We start from the raw sequence: 22,447 nt of genomic DNA, 5'->3' as shown, positions 1-22,447 counted from the left end.
TTTCTCAATCTCAACCCATTCTCAAGCTCCTCGTCTCAGTGGCCAGATCTCAGTACTGCGCTCAGGTAAGAGCACCTGATTAATTCAGCAAATTAATGATAAATTACTGCATATATTATTGCATAAATCATTGCATATATTATTGCATTTGCTGAGAAAAGATCTAGATGAAGATGATTTAGCTGGCTTTCCTGCTTTTTTTAATCAATGTTTTTGTTCATAATTAATAATTCAATATTATTTTTTTAATTAATCAGACTTAATGAGTGGTTTTCGACCTGGAGGCCTCAGCAAAATTCCACAGGGCCCCAGGATGACTTAAAAATATTAACTGATTACTAATATATTAAATATATGAAGATATTTGCTTCTGCTTTAAAGAAAAAGCTGCTCAATTTCAAGCTTTTTTGTTTACAGGAACTAGGAGTAATTATATAAATTAATTTAATTAAATATTGAAATATTTATATAAATATTCTTAAGTATATTTGTAATACAACATGTTCTTAAAATAATTAAATTATAAATAATTAAAATAATACTGTTTCAATAACGTTTTTCAGGGTTTACATTTTATTAAAAAAATCTTTTTTAGTCATTTTTGATTATAGGTTTTTTTAACATAATTTTTTTTTACTCACAAATCACAATTTCTACCCCCAAAAAAATGATCAATAACTGGAAAAATGTTTATTTCTTATAGAAATGTCCTTGATTTTTCCAGTTCTAGAAGTCTTTTAGAGTTTTAAAAAATCCTCATAGGTTTTCCAAGTCCGCAGGATCCGTGGTTCTTCAGTAAAACTGACAGGTTTTGACGGAATTAATAAAAATACAAAAATATGACAGCTTGCATCTTGAGTTTAAGCTGTTTTCGCTTATTTTTAAGTATATTTTTTCTTATTTTAAATAATTTTGAGCCCCCTTGAAACTGTGTAGTGGCCCCGAAACTCAGAAAACACTGAAATTTGTTGTGGACGCCGAGCAATGTTGTGTTCCTCTTGAAGACGAGTGGATATCTCTCAAAGTTAAAAGCGACACTTTGCATCTGGACGGCTCGTCTCTGCCGCCCCCTCAGTTTTTACACCCCTCTTAAACCTCAGGGACTAAATCAGAGCCCAGCAGCCCGAGAGTTTCCATGGCATCCACTGCCTTCTGAAGTGTTTACCACCCTGGGAACTGATACGTATTGATTCCTCTCTAATGTGCAGGAGAGAGAGAGAGGCAAGTGGGGGAGGAAGACGAGGGGAATTAAATGCAACGCTGACTACATGAAGCATGTTGCGCTCACACAGGCTGGCGGTTTTCTCAGACGGTCTCCTCTCTTCTCCGCGGGAGGGCTTGAAAAGGCCGCCGAACGCTTGGCTTTTGTTTCTCTGGCGGAGCTTGAATTGAGCACGCTCGACTCCGGCTGAAGTGGAGGGATGGGAATAGCAATGCTAGACTCCGTTAGCTACAGTTCTTCAGCTGGAGTCTTTGCACAGAGGAGAGGAAGTAGAGGAAGGAGGGATATAAATAAACAAGAGGAGAACGACGGGCGTCTTTTGAGCTCGTTCTGGCAGGCTAGGTAACTGAGACTGGACCCACCGCTGTGAGAGTTGATAGAGATGCCGTCTGCGTTTAAAAGACATAAAAATAATGAGTTAAAAATGCCAATTTTAATTAGGCATGTGAAAGCTACTTAAAGGGTCCCTACAGGTCCTTAAAATGCCTTACAAGTCATAAAAAGAAAAACATGAGATATTCAAAAAGATTCTCAACAAATGAATATGGACAGTATTTGATATTCTTGAAGCTGCTCTGATGAACTCTGTTTGTTATTAGGATGACAAAAAGTTTGAAAAGTAAAATTTTTAGACTAGTATAATGAATAATGCAGTTATAGAGAGAGATCTGTGAGTCTCAACAGTGTTCGGCAGTAATTTTCTACTAATAGTGAAACTGTAAGTTTATCTGCTTCAAGAACAGCGCCGTTATTGCCTCACTAGTGAGAAATGTCATGTAACTTTTAATTTGCTAAACTATTTTACTGATAAAATCGCACTGATAACACGTTTCTGTGCGAGTGTGTGTTTGAAAGCGTGGGAGAAAGAGTATTTGCTTTCCGTGCATAATAAAACGTGATAAAACATGGAAATAATTGGTCGTTTTTATCCGATTGTTTACTATGTTTTCTTGGTCAGTGTTGTTGTGGGTTTTGCTTCTTTTGCTGTTGTAGGCTGTAAAAACTGAAATCATTTGGCGAAGTGATATGAACGTCAAAATCTGCCTGGAACTATTATATATATAATTAGCAAATAGTTTAAACTGATTACTTCAATACTACAGTTAGACCTAGAACTTTTTATCATCCTTATTTTCTTTATTCCCTTAAATCCCATTTAATCCTTTAATTATGTTGGTCATGTTTATAGGATTTTTTGGGCAATATATAAAGACTAAATTATCTCTAAGCTATCATTTCTATGGATCTTACTAAATAAATCTGTCGGACAACTAGTTGACCGCACATTTTACGGTTGATTGATACTTAAAATCCACCCGAGGCTTCGCTCAGAATCTGTCAACAATATTAAACACGATCCATTGCTGGTCATATCTCGTCCATGAACACAGTCGGCCTTATCAAAAAATCCAAACCTCAGGCTTTGTTTTGTTTCGAAGAGTTTAAGTAGTTTAATTATGTCTCTGATCTTATTATAGATTACGGAATGCTTAGAGTTTGAAGAGTTCTCCTGATCCTCCTGCATGTAATATCATTAGACAGTCGAGCTTTCGTTTATTATGTCTGCTTTGAGAGCTGAGTGAATCTGCGATTGGGAGTTAATGAAATGAAAGATGTGCTTAAGTAAAAGGCTCGACGGATGTTTATATCACCAGCGCATTAAAACAGGATTTTAAAATGGGTGCATTAATACAGTACTTTTTCACTTTGCGTGTGTAAAAATGGTGTTCATAAAACAGCAGTCGAGCCTGAATCTTTCTCATTAACAAGTGCCACAAAAAAAATTAAATAAGATTCTAATATAATATAATATAAAGTTTATAATATAACATACAATTTTATATATATAAAGTAATAATTATTTTTTTATTTAAATAAAATAATTGTTATATTAATTTCAAAACATTTTAATAATTGATTTAAATTTATCCTTTTTTTTATTATTGGGGAAATTTGCAATTGTTAACAAAAAGTGCCACAGAAAAATATAATATAATTTAATATACAAATTAAATTTTAAATGAAAATATATTATGAATGTTATATTAATTTCAGTACATTTTAGTAACTTCTTTCAATGTTTTTTTTGAGGAAAATTGCACTCATTAATAAATGCGACAGAAAAATAAAATAACATTAAAATATATAATATAATATAATATAATATAATATAAATAAAACACATTTCATTTTAATTGGAAATATAATAAATGTTATATCAATTTCAATATATTTGAATAATTTATTACTCTTTTTTTATTATTGGGGAAAGTTGCAATCGTTAACAAAAAGTACCACAGAAAAATATAATATAATTTAATATACAAATTGAATTTTAATTGAAAATATATTATAAATGTTATATTAATTTCAGTACATTTTAGTATTTTCTTTCAATGTTTTTTTGTGGAAAATTGCACTTATTAATAAATGCGACAGAAAAATAAAATAACATTAAAATATATAATATAATATAATATAATATAGTATAATATAGAGTGAATAAAACACATTTAATTTTAATTGAAAATATAATAAATGTTATATCAATTTCAATATATTTGAATAATTTATTACATTTTTTTTTTTTTTTTTTTTATTGGGGAAAGTTGCAATCGTTAACAAAAAGTGCCACAGAAAAATATAATATCATTTAATATACAAATTGAATTTTAATTGAAAATATATTATAAATGTTATATTAATTTCAGTACATTTTAGTAACTTCTTTCAATGTTTTTTTTTAAGGAAAATTGCACTTATTAATAAATGCGACAGAAAAATAAAATAACATTAAAATATATAATATAATTAATATAATATAATATATAATATAGAGTAAATAAAACACATTTAATTTTAATTGAAAGTATAGTAAATGTTATATTAATTTCAATATATTTTAATAATTTATTACATTTTTTTTTATTGGGGAAGGTTGCACTCATTAACAAAAGTACCACACAATTTATTTAATTTATAATATTATATTATATAATTGTATATACAAAGTAATAAAATAAATATTACATTTTAATTTAAATATAATAAATGTCATTAATTTGCACTTGTTAAAAAAAGTCACAGAAATTGAAAATAAGATTTATATAATCTAATCTAATATAATACACAATATATAATATAATATAATATAATATAATATAATATAATATAATATAATATAATATGAGTAATAAAATACACATTCTAATCTAATACAAATACAAATCTAGTAAATATTATATTAATTATAATAAATTATTAAATGTATTTAAATTAATATAATATTTACTATATATATATATATATATATATATATATATATATATATATATATATATATATATATATATATTTTTATATATATATATATATATATATAAATGTATTTTATATATATATATATATATATATATATATATATAATGTATTTTTATATATATATATATATATATATATATATATATATATATAATAATAATAATTATTATTATTATTATTATTATTATTATTATTATTATTATTATTATTTTTATTATTGGGGAAAGTTTATAAACCTAATGTTTTGATGTCAAGCCCAGAGAATGTCATTGATTTATATGCATTTATTTTTCTTGTGGGTTTTTCAGAACAAGCTGATTTTTCAGTTTTGTTGTGCATATAAACACTCTTGATTTGAAATGTAATTTTATTTCATTTACATATTTACATCAATAAATTTGAATTTATTTCAATTTAAATGTTTTTTTTTTTTTTTTTTTTGTAACAAAACCTTATAAACCTGATCAGCAAGCCTGTATCTTTACCCAATTTCTCTTTCACACCTCTCATTGCTTTTCCATCAGCTTATTCAGTTTGCGCATGTATTCATGTTTTGATGTCAAACCTGATCATTTCAGCATTTTAAATTCTCATTTATATGCATTAATTTTTCTGGTTGGGTTTGTAGAACGAGATGATTTTTGACAGTCTATCAGCGTTCTGTTGTGCATGTAAACACACGCTAACTCTTGATTTGAAAAGTCCCTGAAAGTGTTGGGATGAGTCCAACCACTCGAGCGCTCTTAATGAGTTATTTAACCCGGCTCTGTGAACCAACTGACTTCTAAATCACTGAGAGGAAGGACCCCTCTAAAAACCCTCCACATGAAACATTTATGAGTGTTAACGTAAAACCAGAGCAGTCACTTCAGCTGGAGGTGTAATCACTCAAACACACTTGAAAGTGACAAAACAAAATGAAAATAAAATCCTCACGGCTGTTACAAGCTTTAAATTGAACCCGACACAGCATTCCTGTAACGCTGTCGTCCCAGGATAATGCAAACACCAGATACACCATCATAAACTCACTGTCACATGCTCTTTTAATGACATATGATTATGTATGACATGTAATATTATGATTTGTATTTAATTTCTGGGGAAGAAACGTATAAGCTGGGGACTGGATCAGATTGAGTTAAGGTGATGTTCGACCTCAGTAATAGAAATGCATGACTTTTGAAAATATTTGTGTTGCTGACGTCTCTTTCTTTCTGTTTTATCTCAGATTATTGTATTGTGGAACTGTGACAAGCCTTTACCTGCCAAGCATCGATGGCCGGCCACCTCAGTGCCCATCATTGTCATCGAAGGAGAGAACAAGGTGATTTTAAGGTTTTTCTAAAGGTTTTCTGTCATAATTTTTCATCTTATGCTACTTAAATATGCCTATTTCCTTTTTTTTCATAATATAATAGTTCAGTGTGTGTGTGTGTGTGTGTGTGTGTGTGTGTGTGTGGAACAGAGAGGGACTGTGAGTGTTGTTTCCCAGTGTTTGGAGTGGAGAGGGATTAGTTTTCCTCTGGTGAGGGAAGAGAGCAGTGAAGTAGTGCCAGTCAGCCTGTGGTTTGTACGGCTTGTGGCTGTCTTGTTTACAGAGGGGGTGTGTGTGTGTGTGTGTGTGTGTGTGTGTGTGTGTTCCCACCCAGACTAGCCGACGAGGAGACAGCTCTTTTAAGCCATGATTGACAGCCTGGTCCCACGCCACATAAGTGTAGCTTTAGGCATTTTCCTTATTAAACACTCCCGTTCGTACAGTATATGAGGTCCTGCAGAGAATCCTGTGCCATTCAGACTCTTACGTCCTGCGGTACGACTGAGCTGCTCTGGCTTTCATTAAAGACCGCATGAATCCACATCAACTACATGTTGAGAATTAGTTTAGTTTCTGTGTGAAGTGCAACAGTCAAAGGGAAATTATATAGGACTTGATTTTTAGACATTTATTGGATTGTGAAAAGTTATTCTGTGTGATTTTTGTGAATCTTAAATTTCCTGTCTTTTATTATATATATTAGGGCTGTCGATTTAACGTGTTAATTAGATTAATTACGGTAAAAAATAACATGTTAAAACACCTCGTCCCCAGACCTACATAGATCATCTGATATTTCATACAGTTGATTGATGATGAATATGATGCAGGGCGACATCTCACTGCCTATAGATTGTAGATGTCCTTAAAAGTCAAGATATGGGGCAAAAAATGCCCCTGTTTGAGTTTTTGTCTCATATTTACATCATAAGTTAATCAATATCACATGAGTAACAAGCTCAATATCACACGAGTTCCGTTTTTCTGTCCAGAATGGCACGAGTGCAAATGTGATACTGATATTATACAACAGTTCAATAAATAAGAAGTTAATATTGTTATTTTAGACACAATATAATCTGTTTTGATCCATTTTGCCACTGAAAATATAAAGACGAAGCAGAACTGTTCGTCTCCACACACACACAGAGGTGTTTCATTCCTGAATCTGTGTTTTGAATCAATCGTGTGAACCAACGAATGGAATGAATGAATGAATGATTCAATGTCTTAATCATTAAGACATTTACCGCCACCTACCGTTTTAGACAGTAGGTGTTTCTTACTTACACCTACTTACAGTTTTAGTTTCTTACTTAAGAGTATAATTTCATTAAAAAAATAATTTCATATTTCCATAGTAATAAAAAACAGGCTTCTTGCTGAAGCTACTTTTTGTAATTATATTTGATGCTTTACACAATAATGACTTTAAATTATCTTTTGGGAGTAATTTCTCAGCCAAATTTGATGTGTGATTAATTTGTGATTAATTAGATAAAAATTTTAATTGCTTGACAGCCCTAATTAATTAATATTTATTTATTTATTTATTTTATATTATATTATATTATATTTTAGGGCTGTCAAGCCCTAAAACATATAATATAACATATCTATGTGTATATATATATATATATATATATATATATATATATATATATATATAGATATAGATATAGATATAGATATAGATATAGATATAGATAGATATAGATATATATAATCAAAATAACAAAAATTGGCAAAACCAAAAATTGTAGTAATTAAATTTAGGTAATTGAATTCTGATGTTCTCAGGTGCATCATCATCATTTTGGTCAATGATTTTTAGGCCTTCAAAACTATTTTGGCTGAAATTGAAAATTTTTATTTACTTTTTTTATTTTTTATTTTGCTGTTTAAGCTGAATATTTTCCATTGTTGAAATTATGGTGCATTCTACATTTTTGCACCAAACTATTTATTTGTGGCACCAAATGAAAAATGAAAATGAAATTATGTCATTAATTACTCTTCCTCATGTCGTTCCACACCTGTAAGACCTTCGTTCATCTTCAGAACACAAATTAAGATATTTTTGATGAAATCCGAGAGGTATATGACTCGTCCAATATAATCAACACTTTCAAGGTCCAGAAAGGTACTAAAGACATCGTTAAAACAGTCATGTGACTGCAGTGCTTCAACTTTAATGTTATGAAGAGACAAGAATACTTTTTGTGCACAAAAACAAAAATAACCACTTTATTCAACAATCTCTTCTCTTCTGTGTCATTCTCATACGTTGTTTACGTCCAGCGCTTCTATGTCAGAACACCGACTCATTATTGGCCGGCTCCTGCATCACGTGATCAGCTTTGGCCAATTCTGAGCCGGCATTCGGGAAGTTGTGCTAGTCTTTTCTATTGTGACTTATATTGTGAAACGCTTCACAGACAAGAACAAATGTAGGGCGGGGCTTGATTTTGTCTGTGGGGAATTGATTGGATGGTTGTGGTTTGCTATTGGTGGATCTCATGTGAGTGACAGGTTGCCACGCCCTCTTCGTCAGAGAAGGGAGAGGAAGTTATTCAGAATCAAGATTATGAGGAACATGAATTTTACACAATAATGTGCACGGATAAATCATTTATAATAAACTGCAATAAAAATTGCCCATTTTGATTTCATAGTGACTGTAAGCTCTGTTCAGTATGACTCTCAGCGCTCAGACTTTATTCTGTGTTTCGTCACGATGGCGTCTGTGGATTTGAGGGAGAGAGAGATGTGAGATTTCTCGTGTTAGATTTAATCCTGACTTCACTCACCTGTGCGTTCCTCATCTTTCACCTTCATATTGTGACTGTGGCTTTCTAGAAGTGCAGATTGCGTCTGGAGCGATCCCTGCGGCAGTGCGTCTGATGGGAGGCTGTGTGTGACTGAGGGGGATTTACAACGGAAAGTGTGTGTGTGTGTGTGTGTGTGTTATTTCCAGTTAGACACAGTCTCTTTCGGTGCATTTACCCCCTGACACTGTTTTGACGTTCTGTGCCGTCGAGGCTTGATTTGTCTGTATGTTTTGACTGAAGATGAATGAAAGTGTTTGCGTGTGTGTTTGTGTATGAAGCTCTGTGTGCGGGTGGCCTGTTGTTGTGCGATTATTGTAAGTCTCATTTTGTAAATTTCTGTATTTTATTAGTGACCAACCGCACATGCACAATAACCAAATATTTGGACTTTATTCCAAACAGAAAAGAGATGCATTTTTTTCCCTTCTTTAAATGCCTGTTTTCACCAAGAACGATAAAGATATAGTTGGATCTGACTGTACATCTGTCTCTTCTCTCCACAGGTCATGAGCAGCCGGTTTCAGCCGTATGACAGTATCATCAGTGATGCAGTGTTGAGTCTGGATGAGGACACGGTGTTGTCGACCACTGAGGTACAGACTCTCTCTCTCTCTCTCTCTCTCTCTCTCTCTCTGACACGCGTCTGTGTCACTTCCTCCTCACACTGTTTCCCTGCTCTTTATTTCTGCAGATCGAACGTTTCTGTTTTCATTTTCTGTTTCTATTCATGGGTGTGAATGTTGTCTGTCTTTGCCATTTTTTGATGTTTTTGACAAGAGGTCTGTGATGTTTTATGTTAGGGCTGACAAAGTTATTGTGTGCAATTTAGTGATGCATTTAATGCATCTCTATTAATTCATAAGATTGTTGCTAAAAAATATTTATTGAGAGTATGTGCATGTCAGTGTGTGTGTACGTTTTTGTGCATGCGTACTTGTGTGTGCATGAGTGTGTGCGTGTGAGTGTGTGTGTGTGTGTGTGTGTACGTTTTTGTGCATGCGTACTTGTGAGTGCATGAGTGTGTGCGTGTGAGTGTGTGTGAGTGTGTACGTTTTGTGAGTGTGTGTGTGTGTGTGTGTGTGTACGCTTTTGTGCATGCGTACTTGTGTGTGAGTGTGTGCGTGTGTGAGTGCATGAGTGTGTGCGTGTGAGTGTGTGTGTGTGTGTGTGTACGCTTTTGTGCATGCGTACTTGTGAGTGCATGAGTGTGTGCGTGTGAGTGTGTGTGTGTGTGTACGCTTTTGTGCATGCGTACTTGTGTGTGAGTGTGTGCGTGTGTGAGTGCATGAGTGTGTGTGTGTGAGTGTGTGTGTACGCTTTTGTTGAATCCGTACTTGCGTGTGCATGAGCGTGTGTGTGTGTGTGAGTGCATAAGTGTGTGCATGTGAGTGTGTGTGTGTGTACTTTTTTGTGCATGCGTACTTGTGTGCATGAGTGTGTGCGTGTGTGTGAGTGCATGAGTGTGTGCGTGTGAGTGCATAAGTCTGTGTGTGTGTGTGTGTGTGTATGTTTTTGTGCATGCGTACTTGTGTGCATGAGTGTGTGTGTGAGTGCATAAGTGTGTGCATGTGAGTGTGTGTGTACGTTTTTGTGCATGCGTACTTGTGTGTGCATGAGTGTGTGCGTGCGTGTGTGTGAGTGCCTGTGTGTGTGAGTGTGTGCATGAGTGTGCCTGTGTGTGAGTGTGTGCGTGACTGTGTGTGTGTGTGTGTGTGTGTGTGTGTGTGTGTGTGTGTGTGTGTGTGTGTGTGTGTGTGTGTGTGTTCGTGTGTTCGAGTGTGTCTGGGTGCGTGCATGTGCGTGACTGTGTGTGTGTGTGTGTGTGTGTGTGTGTGTGTGTGTGTGTGTGTGTGTGTGTGTGTGCGCGCATGTGAGTGTGTGTATAAGTTTGAGTGTTTAATGAATATCTCATTTATCAATATACTGTTTATATTGATGAAAATTAAGTTGGACCATACAAAAACACGTATATATTGTGTGTGTGTGTGTGTGTGTGTGTGTATATATATATATCATGCATCAGTTGATGTAGTCAATCATATCAGAGGTCATTTACATATAAAGTTGTATCAGTACAGTAGCCAGAACAGCATGTTTAATGAAATGATCAGAGAGATGGAAAATGATCCGGCTGTTTTTGATCCAAAAGATTCCCAAACTATCATCAGAAGAGTGCTTTTCTGGCCCCAGATTAAATTGAGCATCCGCTGCAGCTCACAATAGGGTAGATGTCGGATCCATAACTCCGCAGCGCCTTAAAGTGAAAGACGCCTTATCGTTCGAGCAGGGTTGTGATCGCTCTCCTCTTCAGCCGTTCTCGGATTAAACCCCCAACCTTTCAGCTGGCAGTGCAGATATTGCAACCACTGTGCTTCCGCCACCCATAATCAGCTCAGCATGGCCTCTCCAGCCCTCCGTTCCTCCTCCTTCGGCTTCTTTCTGTCCTCTGCGTTAGCGGTGAGAAATGGCCGTCTCTTATCAGAGGCAGCAGAGTCAGCGTTCACACAACCCTCTTCCCTCCTGCGCCTTCCTCTTTTCTTCCTGAAATGGATATCTTTAATCATTTGTTATATTTGACCACACCGCAGGAAAACTCCAATTACTCTTTCTTTCTTGAACTCGCCCTCCCAAATAAACCTGTTTATGTATCTGGAGCCGTACATGTGAGGCGGATGTTCTGCCGCTGGGGTTCGGTGTGTATAGTTAGTCTGTTTGCGTGTGGTTCAGTTCAGATCCAGCCGCTGACACTATTGATGTGTTTCAGTAATTATTTGTTTAAATGCTTTGATCTTAGAAAAAGGAGGGCATCTTCTCAGCCAGCAGCTTTGAAAGCATGTCTGGCTTTTGTCATGAGAAATCTCTTTATTCGTTCTTTTAACTCTTTGTAGCGCGAGCGCTTTCTAACTCGAGCTCATCGCTGTCTTGCAGGTGGACTTTGCCTTCACGGTGTGGCAGAGTTTCCCGGAGAGAATTGTGGGATATCCTGCCCGCAGTCACTTCTGGGACAATAATAAGGAGCGCTGGGGTTACACCTCTAAATGGACCAATGACTATTCCATGGTTCTCACCGGAGCTGCCATTTACCACAGGTACACTGAGATCAAAATAGGGCAGAAACTTCAGCTTCTGAAGGATCATGTGACACTGAAGACTGGAGTAATGATGCTGAAAATTCAGCTTTGATCACAGGAATAAATTACACTTTACTATATATTCACATAGAAAACAGCTGATTTACATTGTAAAAATATTTCACTATTTTTACTGTAATTTTGATCAAATAAACACAGCCTTGGTGAGCAGAAGAGACTTCTTTCAAAACATTAAATAATCTTACTGACCCTAAACTTTTGAATGGTAGTTTTGTTTTTAAAGTTTCTACATCGCTATACGTGGGTCATTGACGAATAAGGTTTTTTGAAAGTCTAAAAAAAAATAATGGAGATATAATTAATTTTGAAGTTTTATTAAGTGTTAATAATGAGATTATGTGGTTTTTATAATCAATTAACACAGCTTTTGTCATTTTTTTACAAGATGGACAAAGTTTGTCACCAAAAAAGTCATTCGGTTTAACCAAAATTTCGATTTTACCAAATGACGATATTTTCAGACAATGCTAACAGGCTGATATCTAGCAAAAGGACAATCAAACATTTTATATTTAGTACAAGTTTTTAAAATATTACAACATTTTCCATGTTTTATAGCGGTTGTACCGAATGACCTGATGTTTCGGGACATGAAAACATGAATTTTTCAAACAGTTAAGAGGGAGTTAGTTACTTTGCTTCACGATCATGTGGTCCTTTGCAGGTGTATGAATGATGTCACATCCTGTCACATGATATTGACCACATGACTTGATCCAAAATGGTCCCTTTATATTGGTTACTCCGAACGACATCAATGAAATTCATTTTTCCGGACATTCTTTCTCATAATTTTAATATCATTTTGCACTATGTTGAGATATGATGCTATAAAATCATGCCAGAATAAGAAATGTATACATTTATTAGATTTTAAGATATTTTAATGGCTGTTTTGGCCTTTGGATGGTTAAACCGAATGACCTTTTGACATTTCAAAATCTTTAAAATGCCTTTATATGTAGCAAAATATAATTAAAACCTTTTGGATTCAATAAAAGAGATCTAGTTGTACTACCTTACATACTGTACTTTGGATGTCATATCTTTATTTTTTATTATTATTAAGGCCTTTGGACAAAAAAAAATGACCCGTCACGTCATTGACCCAAGTACTGTTTAACACGGCATCTGATTGTGTTACGGCTTTATACAGGCACCAATTTCTCAATTTGAATTACAAGGTTTCAATTCAGTTCTGATTTGGTTGAGTAACTAGTTCATTATTTTATTGGAGTGGCAAACAAGAGGTAGAAATTTGACAAAATAATATACTTTTTGGCTGTGCACTGAAAAAGTGTGATTGATCCAGTAAAAGCTTGAATAATTGAATGAAATGCTGTCTGAAATGAAAGACTGTAACACCACAGCTAAATCTTCACAGTTCTCTAAAATGAAGAGTAACATTGCAATCGGTAGACAAGCGGACATTTTGGAAATATGCATATGATTATATTTATCAAACTCTAGATTAAACAGACTCTATTTTTTTTAAAGTGCAAAATATATGGAAATTAATAATGTCTCTCCATGCACTCATGATCTTTACAAACAGGAAATGGTTAAAAAAGGATTAATTTCCATCATCATAACACCACAGACAGGAAGTTGAGGGACATGAAAACTAAAGGAACTTTCTTAAAATATCATAAAAAATATATATATATGAAAAATGTATTTTCTTAGCAATATAATATATATTTTTTAATTTATTGTATTTAATTTAACATGCATAATGTGCAAAATTCATGTTGTTACAAAGCAGTTATTTTAGTTTTTAGTTTAGTTTTATTACTTTTTTGAAATAGCCTTTATATTTTGTTATTTAGCAATTAATTTATTTTATTTGTTATTTATTTCCAGCTAATGATTTGAAAGATTTAATAATTTTAAATCTTAAACTCAGATTTTATTGCCAATGCAACATTTAGTTTAAGTGACATTGGCTTTAGATCACATTGTTAATTAATTGAGTCAGAAAACATGATTTTCAGTTTCCACAGTAATCTAGAAACTTGCTGCAATGACACTTTTATATTAAGAGACAGCTGGAAAAGATCCATTGATTTAAAGGGATTTTTTTTAAGATAAATGAAAAATCAATATCTTTTATCAACCCAACAAATTGTGCTCATTGTCCTATTGAGCTTTTGAACGTATGATTTGGTCGTCCGTCAGCCTGTCCTTGACAATGTCCATGTCCTCTTCTCCAGATATTACCACTTCCTGTATACCCACTTCCTGCCAAACAGCCTGAAGAGCATGGTGGACCAGCTGGCCAACTGTGAGGACATCCTCATGAACTTCCTAGTGTCCGCCGTCACCAAGCTGCCGCCCATCAAGGTCACACAGAAGAAGCAGTACAAGGAGACCATGATGGGTCAGGTGAGTGGAAAAACTGCTCTGAAGATGGGTGTAACAGTACACAAATTCATACTAAAATATTTCAGTTCAGTATGCATGTGTACCGTACAAACATGCACAAAAAGTTGTGACGAATAAGTGCACGATCAAAGTTGTCTTAAACATGAGATGTTCATGTCTTTCTTTCTTCAGTCGGAAAGAAATGAAGGTTTTTGAGGAAAACATTCCCATATAGTGGACTTCACTGGGGTTCAACGGGTTTAAGGTCCAAATGTCAGTTTCAGTGCAGCTTCAAAGAGCTCTACATGATCCCAGACGAGGAATAAGAGTCTTATCTAGAGAAACCGTCGGACATTTTCTAAAAAAAATAAAAATTATATACTTTTTAACCACAAATGCTCATCTTGCACTGCTCTGTGATGCTCCACGCATGACGTAATCATGTTGGAAAGTCCACTACATGGAGAAAAATCCTGGAATGTTTTCCTCAAAAAGCTTAATTTCTTTTCGACTGAAGAAAGAAAGACATGAACATCTTGGATGACATGGGGATGAGTAAATTATCAGGAAACTTTAATTCTGTAACGAACTAATCCTTTAACTCTTTCCCCACCATTGACAGAATTATTCTGACCTTCCGTGTTTTCACTGTTATATGGTAGGGGGCGCTATTATGCATCTTCTGAAAGAGTACAGATCAAAACACAGGCAAAAAAGGAGCAGAAACCAGCAATAAAATCATTGTTTTTGCAAAAGCATACTTTTCTCAAAATGTTGCCTTTTTTATTAAACTTACCCACATTCAAACTTACATACTTGCCCGTAATTCATGCAAGTATTTCCATTTCGCATAAAGGATTTTAAGAATATTAACAGACTTTATTTAAAAACAAACCTACATTATTAGCTAAATGCATTCTCTAAATTGTAATGTTGACATGCATTCTCTTTGAAACTATATGCATTGTGAAAAGCGCTATACAAATAAATGTGAAGTGAATTGAATAGTTTGTTCAGTAAACCACCAAAAAACGTACCAAATCACGACTTAAAAACCGAGATACGTACCAAGCCATAATTTTTGTGTACTGTTCCACCCATAGTAGATGAATAACCCTTCATTATCTCGAGAAAAGCGTCTAACGTTGTGCATCTCTTCCTCTTAGTCATCTCGAGCCTCGCGCTGGGCCGACCCGGACCACTTCGCCCAGCGTCAGACCTGCATGAACAAGTTCGCCAGCTGGTTTGGCGGCATGCCTCTGGTCCACTCCCAAATGAGACTGGACCCCGTTCTGTTCAAGGACCAGGTCTCCATCCTCCGCAAGAAATACAGGGAGATCGAGCGGCTCTGACCAGACTGGCGCCCCCTGTCGGACATTCAACAGGGGGCCGCGAGAGACTCTCCGGAGCACAGGAGGACCATAGCGGACGAGCCCGTGGCTCAGTTTCCCCTTCAGCACACGAGCAAAGGACACAAGGACGTGACGGCCTCTGTGGACCTTCAGACACACGTGACACGCTTGTAACTCTTCGGAAGATTTAGTTTTGTTTCAGGGTTGGTGACACAACAGATGAACTGAACTTTCCCAGCACACGAGAGAGTTGTTGGACGACAGGAGGGACGCATCATTTGTGTTAGCACTTCTTCACCACGCCACATCTGGATACATGCATCTTCCCGCCATCTTCGTGTTCTCCGAATCCGTTCTTTCCGAGGTCTCGGAGAAAATGAGCCGGGTTTTGTGTGCGAGCGAGCTCGTATGGTTTTATTTCCAAGTTTTTGAGGTATTGCATTGCAATAAAGATGTTTTTCCAGTACAAATGTCTAAAAATGTTTAAATCAAGATGCATTTACTTGAGAAGCAACTTAAGATATAAAGTATAAAAATGAGAGTTTGTGCTTAAAACGAGAAAAAAATGTCAATGGGGTTAGAAAAATAATCGTTTTCCCTTTGAATGAAGTTCCATTGACAGATATTTGTTCTTGTTTTAAACAAACTCAAGATATTAAGTCAAGAAAATCATGAAAATGAAGTTTGTGCTTAAAACAAGAACAATTTGAACAAGAACAATTCTGACCCCATTGACATTTTCTTCTCATTTTAAACACAAACTCTTCATTTTGCTTGACTTAATATCTTAAGTCTTGTTGCTTCTCGAGTAAATGCATCTTGATTTAAGAGACGTTTTTAAATGAAAAGCAAGACTTTTTTGCAGCGTAGGGGCTTTTGTTATTTTCAAAAGACTACATAATGATCATTTAGATTCGGTGGAATTGATTCAATGTAGGTTGAAAAGTTCACAAACGCAGAAGGGTGCAAAATAAATTGCATTCGTAACGGCGTTCCCTCTTATTAGTGGCATAGCCAGCGTTTAAACACCCTGCAGTATTTTATTGCTTTTATTTTTAAAAAATGGTGCCAAGACTAATGAGTTGCCTTAAGTGGCTTATCAAACCTAATTAATTCATGCAAATCCACCTTAAAAAAAATTAATTAGAATTCCCCAAATCCTCACAGCCAGACTTGGAAAAACGAGCATGGACGGCGTCTGTTTTCTCTGGACGAGAAAAGTTTGGTAGACAGGTTGCATGGTAAGGACTTGCGGCCGTAGTTTAAGTGAGACATCTCTCACCTCCTTTATCTTCCCTGTCGCTGTGAAAAATGAGCTGTCCGTCAAAGTTCAATGGCACTGCCTCATTCCTCCCTCCCTATTTTAAACTCGGCTCCTTCGCATATAAAACTCACTCAGCCACAAATGGACACCCGGCTAATTTATGTCCCCTGCAAAAGCGACATCTGCCGTTACATCCTTTCTGGTTGATTTCCGGCTCTCGAGACCAGTGTTGTTTCTCTGTGTTTTCCAGAGAGCGGAGCGTGTCGTCAGCCTCCGCTCACAGGTACTTGAATGTCTGATGACTTGAAGGAGTGCTGTGCTTTAGTGGCCTTTTGTGAAGGTGACTGGACTTAAAATGTGCCAGCTGTGAGCCAAAGCCTTTTTATTTTCCTTTTCACTTTCCCTTCACATTACGCATCAGAATTCATATCGTACACTACGTCACGGTCAGCCCGCGCTGACATTTAAACGCGTATCTGACACTGAATGTTGTTTAGGAACCCGTTCCGCAGACCTCAATGGTCGCGCGTTGTATTTTAATAAGCTTTTCGACAGCGAATCGTCAATCTGCAGATTATCAGAACCAAGTGAAAATCCTAATTATGGCCTGAATTAAATTTTAAAGTGTTTCGTCCATCTTGACATTTACGTTTGGGTGCTTGCTTGAATCTTGTTATACAAGTATGTGAATTAATTTCAAGTCCCTGAAAGCTTCTACTATAATTGCCCTCTTAACGGTTGCATTTGTAATTAGTTTTGACTTTTTGTTTGCACACAAACGGCCCACATCTGGTTGAGTTTTAAGTTCAGCAAGCCAATTTAAATTGTTTATCGTCTGGCCTCACACGACGCTTCAAAAGCGTGACTTATCACTGTACATACAGCTGATTATATATACCGTCTGAGATCGTTTCAGGGGGCAGCTGTGCGCATCAAATGTCTGTTTTGATTATTATGTGCATCCCACCCTGTCTCTATGCCCTTGCCAACACTGTCATCAGGGCTTGCGATACGCTCAACATCGTCCAGATCTGCCCGAGGCCCTTGTCATGTGTACGGACGACACTCTGATAGGTGTTTGCGTTGATGCCAGTGTTATTTTAATTACCCAGCTTAACGTGACAAAGCCATTCATTTGAAATTGGCCGGTTGAATGCTGCTGCTACAAACACACACTTGCAAGATCACCAAAGAATCTTGGCGAATTTAAACTCATTGCTTAGGCGAAGTAATTTGTCATGGTTTCTATACGTGTTCATCATTCTCATTTAGTCTCGAGGCTAACTAGTAAATCTGCATACTAATTTTAACTTACTTCATCTGCATACTTACATTACGTTCTGTGATTAGCAATAAGCAATATGCTCAAAAACATCACTGATCTCTCCGTGATTGTGCCTTTTGATTCGAGTGAATTGAGTTCGCGGTCTTTCGAATAATGTTGCGTCATCTGCCGACACTAATAAGGTTTCACAGCATCCGACTGTATTGCTCACGTTAGGCTGTTAACCAGACTTGCATGACCACTTTAGACTATTTATGAGTAAATACTGGTTTGTTTTTGGGTTATTTTTGTTCAGATCTGTTTGTTTTGCTCCCTCCTGTCCTGACCTGTCATCCCAGTAATTAACAGATGACTTTTTATAGAGGTAATAAAAAAAAATTGCAAAATGCCAATTTTGTATGGATGATTTATAAGAAAATGAATAAAGTCATATTTGATGCTATCATGATGTGACTTGTGTATTTTTTATTTATTTATTTTTATTTTTTGATAGATGTAAAGAGGTTACAGATAAGAGGGAAAATAAGTTGGTTTCATTCAAATCATACTGTTATATTAATATCACTGAACCAGCCCGAGTACATTAACCCTCTCTTCGATTAGCTCCGTCATGGTCAAAAGTGACCGAAGCCTTGAAATGTAACTTTTTTTGTTTTTCAGGAAAACCAATGTAATATAGATTTATTCAATAATATTTTTTGATTATAATTTCAAATTTTGGTGGTATTTTAAGATACTATGCAATATTTTTTAAATTTTTAGTAGCTATTTTTCCCCATTGAAAAAATACACCATTTTTTTTCTAATATATTTTTAAATTAAAGCAGTATTAAAGCAGTAAAATGGAGACAAGGCTTTTAAAATCCAATTTTTTTAAGGCAGAATAGTGCCATCTGGTGGGAGTAAAAAAAGGAAAACGTATGTAATGCCATGTAGTGTAACCACTAGATGCCTGTGGCTTATAAATTCTCTAGCGGTTTTTAAACATAAATACTTTTATTGAGATTTGGATTTATACTTACACATTCTCAAAGACTACTTTTTGTCAAGGTTTAGATGTTTTTTGTTTGAAATGTTGATTTGAAGCATCAGTTTTTGCATTAATTTTACTGCAGTCAAACCTGAACATAGAGGATATTTTGTTACACAAAACATCAAAATTCAATAAAAATGTAACAAAAATGATCAGGAATGTTTTACCACAGATTAATCAATCTGGGTCTGATCTGATTTCAATCTCTTATTTGAGCCTTTTGACTCCAATTTTACCATATTGTTAGTCACACCAGTTCATTTGTGTGTGTAATAGTGTTTGTGTGTTTTGTACACTCAATGTTTTAGAGTGCAACTTCTTCCTTGCTGAATGAAGGTGAAAAAAATTTTTTTTTCAGTCATTTTTGACTGAAGAGAAACAGAGGGTTAATTTAGAAATAGCTATTTAAGGTAACAATTGCAGGTTTATTGTGCATATTAAACCATGCATGCTGGAATTCAGCACTATTGACTGTGCATTTATTCTCTTTTGTGATTTTTTTTTTTTTTGTGCTTTTAATACTAAAATCAGACCATTTATTTCTGTACTTTTGCATTGGTATGGGACAGATTCCAACAAAAAAAAGAGGCAGTCGACACATGCATTGGTTTTTATGTAGATATATTAACACCACACTAATAGGCTGTTTCACACAATATTCTCTGTAAGTTATGATTGAGAAATATACAGTTTAAAAGTAAATAGGAGCTATCGCTCATGCAAAACACGAGGACTATACTTGCATAAAAGGTTCATTTTAAAGCATATCTGAGTGAATGAGCAGACTGCTCAGACCTCCTAATGTTCATCAGGCTGAAAATTGAATCCAAGACAGCTGAACCGAATGGTATTCCAACCGTGTGTTATGAATGTAGCTGAATTTCTCCAGCTCACTCCTCTTTTCGCTTTCTACCTTCTCTCAATTTTGTGCCTCGCTGCTCTTTTCTGCATCCATCTTCCTGCTGAAAACAGCGAACTCAGTTCAAGCCGTGTCGGAAAGATCGTATTTACGAGTTGAACGCCACCACAAAGTCGTAAATATGAGTGGGAAGCTTGGGATTTTCTTTAAGCTACCACAAAACGTAAAAGTATTTAGCAGTGACATTCTCAGGTTTTTTTACAACAAAATGATTGCCTGCATTGTAATATACCAATATAATACGATACGATAAAGTTTAGAGTGGCTTCATAAATTAAGAACACAAAACACACCTTATGCACATTCTTTTTTCTTCATTTTCCAAAAGTAGAGTTTAAAAACTTTGCTGCGTTTATATCTTGTTCCAACGAAAGTGACATGAACGCAGCTGACGTCGTAAACACAACTCGTAAATACAAACTTCCCAGGAGGACCTGAACGCACCAACACGTGTGTGTGTTTCAGCTCCTGACAGCCAGCATGGAGTTTATCTCCCAGATGAGGTTTCTGAGCTGGTCCATGATCATCTTCAGCTGTTGATTCTTCTGTTTGAGTTTCTGTGATTAAAAAAAAAGAAATAAACAGCAGAACGTTACTGACTTTCCATTTTTCAGTAGCGTAACGTCACAGCTATTTTCAAAATGGCATTGTTTGTTTTTGTTTTTTCCATAGCTTGACAAAACGCAGCATTAATTCATTTTATGTCACATTATATGTTGTAAAATCAGTAATGTACAAGTGTGCATCGCTAAGTACTAAGAAATCAGCAACAGAAACTACATTTTACCTGAGATAGAGATGTGATAACAGAATAACATGGCGGCTTTGGGTTATTTTGATCTTTGTTTTTTCTAAGGAATTACTGAAGAGCGGCTAATGAACATCTGAATATCTGTAGTGCATCCTCAAAACAGTTTTGTAATGGCATTAAATAATGTTACGTTTCAATCTGTCCCATACCAATGCAAAAGTACAGAAATAAATGGTCTGATTTTAGTATTAAAATCAGAAAAAAAAAAAAATCTCAAAATGCACAAACATTGAGTGTACAAAACACACACACAGAAACACTATTATACACACAAATGAACTGGTGTGACTAACAATATGGTAAAATTGAGTCAAAAGGCTCAAATAAGAGATTGAAATCAGATCAGACCCAGATTGATTAATCTGTGGTAAAACATTCCTGATCATTTTTGTTACATTTTTATTGAATTTTGATGTTTTGTAACAAAATATCCTCTATGTTCAGGTTTGACTGTAGTAAAATTAATGCAAAAACTGACGCTTCAAATCAACATTTCAAACCAAAGACATCTAAACCTTGGCAAAAAGTAGTCTTTGAGAATGTCTAAGTATAAATCCAAATCTAAAACTTAAAAAATAAGTATGTCTAAAAACCACTAGAGAATTTATAAGCCACATGCATCTAGTGGTTACACTACATGGCATTACATAAGTTTTCCTTTTTTTACTCCCACCAGATGGCACTAATCTACCTTCAAAAAATTGGATTTTAAATGCCTCATCTCTATTTTAACATGAAATACTGCTTTAATTGAAAAATTATTTAAAAATATATTAGAAAAAAAATGTGCATTATTTTCAATGGGGAAAAATAGCTACTAAAACTTGTATAAATATTGCAAAGTATCATGAAATACCCTCAAAATTCTAAATTCTAAATCAAAAAATATTATTGAATAAAACTATATTACATTGGTTTCCTGAAAAACAAAAAAAAAGTTACATTTCAAGGCTTCAGTCACTTTTGACCATGACGGAGCTAATCGAAGAGAAGGTTAATGTACGCAAGTTCAGCAATATTAAAATAACAATATGAGTTGAATCCTAACATTTTAAATCAGTCTTGCTTGAAATTATGATTCAGATATTGATTCATAAACCACTCAGATGATTCCGTGAGTTCATTCAGTAAAAGATTCGTCACACTGATTTAAACCTGCGTATTTGAAATGATTCATTAAAAGAATCGACTCAAAAGAGTCATTTGCTCATGAATCAGCCTAAACTGTTTGCGTTGCGCTTGTATAGCAACACGCGATGATAACGCAGCAGAAATACATGTTTTGTGTTTCATTGTGCTTTTTATGTAATCACATAACATAACATTTGATTTATTTTGCCAATATCGTCAATGAAATGCCGTGCAAGAAACACTTTACAGTGTGTAAATAGTAGACTAGGCTATTAAACGTCACCTTAAGTAATAATAATAATAATAATTAAATTTATTGTAAAAATACGATATTACATTATTGCATCAATCGATTTCATGAAGTGCAAAAGATCTACAATAGCACGGACAACATGTGACAAACAAGGAATGTAATAGGCCTACATAAGATTATTACGTAAGTAG

General features: G+C 34.9%; 2 protein-coding genes across 3 annotated transcripts in view; one reads left to right on the top strand and one right to left on the bottom strand.

Moving 5' to 3' along the window:
• Positions 1-18,551, top strand: part of ext1b (exostosin glycosyltransferase 1b) — a 97,195-nt gene extending 78,644 nt beyond the window's left edge. The window contains exons 6-11 of the mRNA XM_048201801.1: positions 1-65; positions 5,775-5,870; positions 9,196-9,285; positions 11,621-11,781; positions 14,058-14,229; positions 15,375-18,551. The exon at positions 1-65 is cut by the window's left edge and continues 54 nt beyond it. Of these exons, the coding sequence (XP_048057758.1) occupies positions 1-65; positions 5,775-5,870; positions 9,196-9,285; positions 11,621-11,781; positions 14,058-14,229; positions 15,375-15,560 (770 nt within the window). The 3' untranslated portion in view covers positions 15,561-18,551. The remainder of the gene's footprint in view (positions 66-5,774; positions 5,871-9,195; positions 9,286-11,620; positions 11,782-14,057; positions 14,230-15,374) is intronic.
• Positions 18,552-19,746: 1,195 nt separating this feature from the next.
• Positions 19,747-22,447, bottom strand: part of med30 (mediator complex subunit 30) — a 37,467-nt gene continuing 34,766 nt past the window's right edge. For both annotated transcript variants that reach the window (XM_048201803.1, XM_048201804.1), the window contains exon 5: positions 19,747-20,618. In XM_048201803.1, the coding sequence (XP_048057760.1) occupies positions 20,523-20,618 (96 nt within the window). In that variant the 3' untranslated portion in view covers positions 19,747-20,522. The remainder of the gene's footprint in view (positions 20,619-22,447) is intronic.

The sequence above is a fragment of the Megalobrama amblycephala genome, linkage group LG9 (genome assembly GCF_018812025.1).
Source record: "Megalobrama amblycephala isolate DHTTF-2021 linkage group LG9, ASM1881202v1, whole genome shotgun sequence".
In the NCBI taxonomy this organism is placed as follows: domain Eukaryota; kingdom Metazoa; phylum Chordata; class Actinopteri; order Cypriniformes; family Xenocyprididae; genus Megalobrama; species Megalobrama amblycephala.
This window is presented reverse-complemented; position numbering and strand designations above follow the sequence as displayed.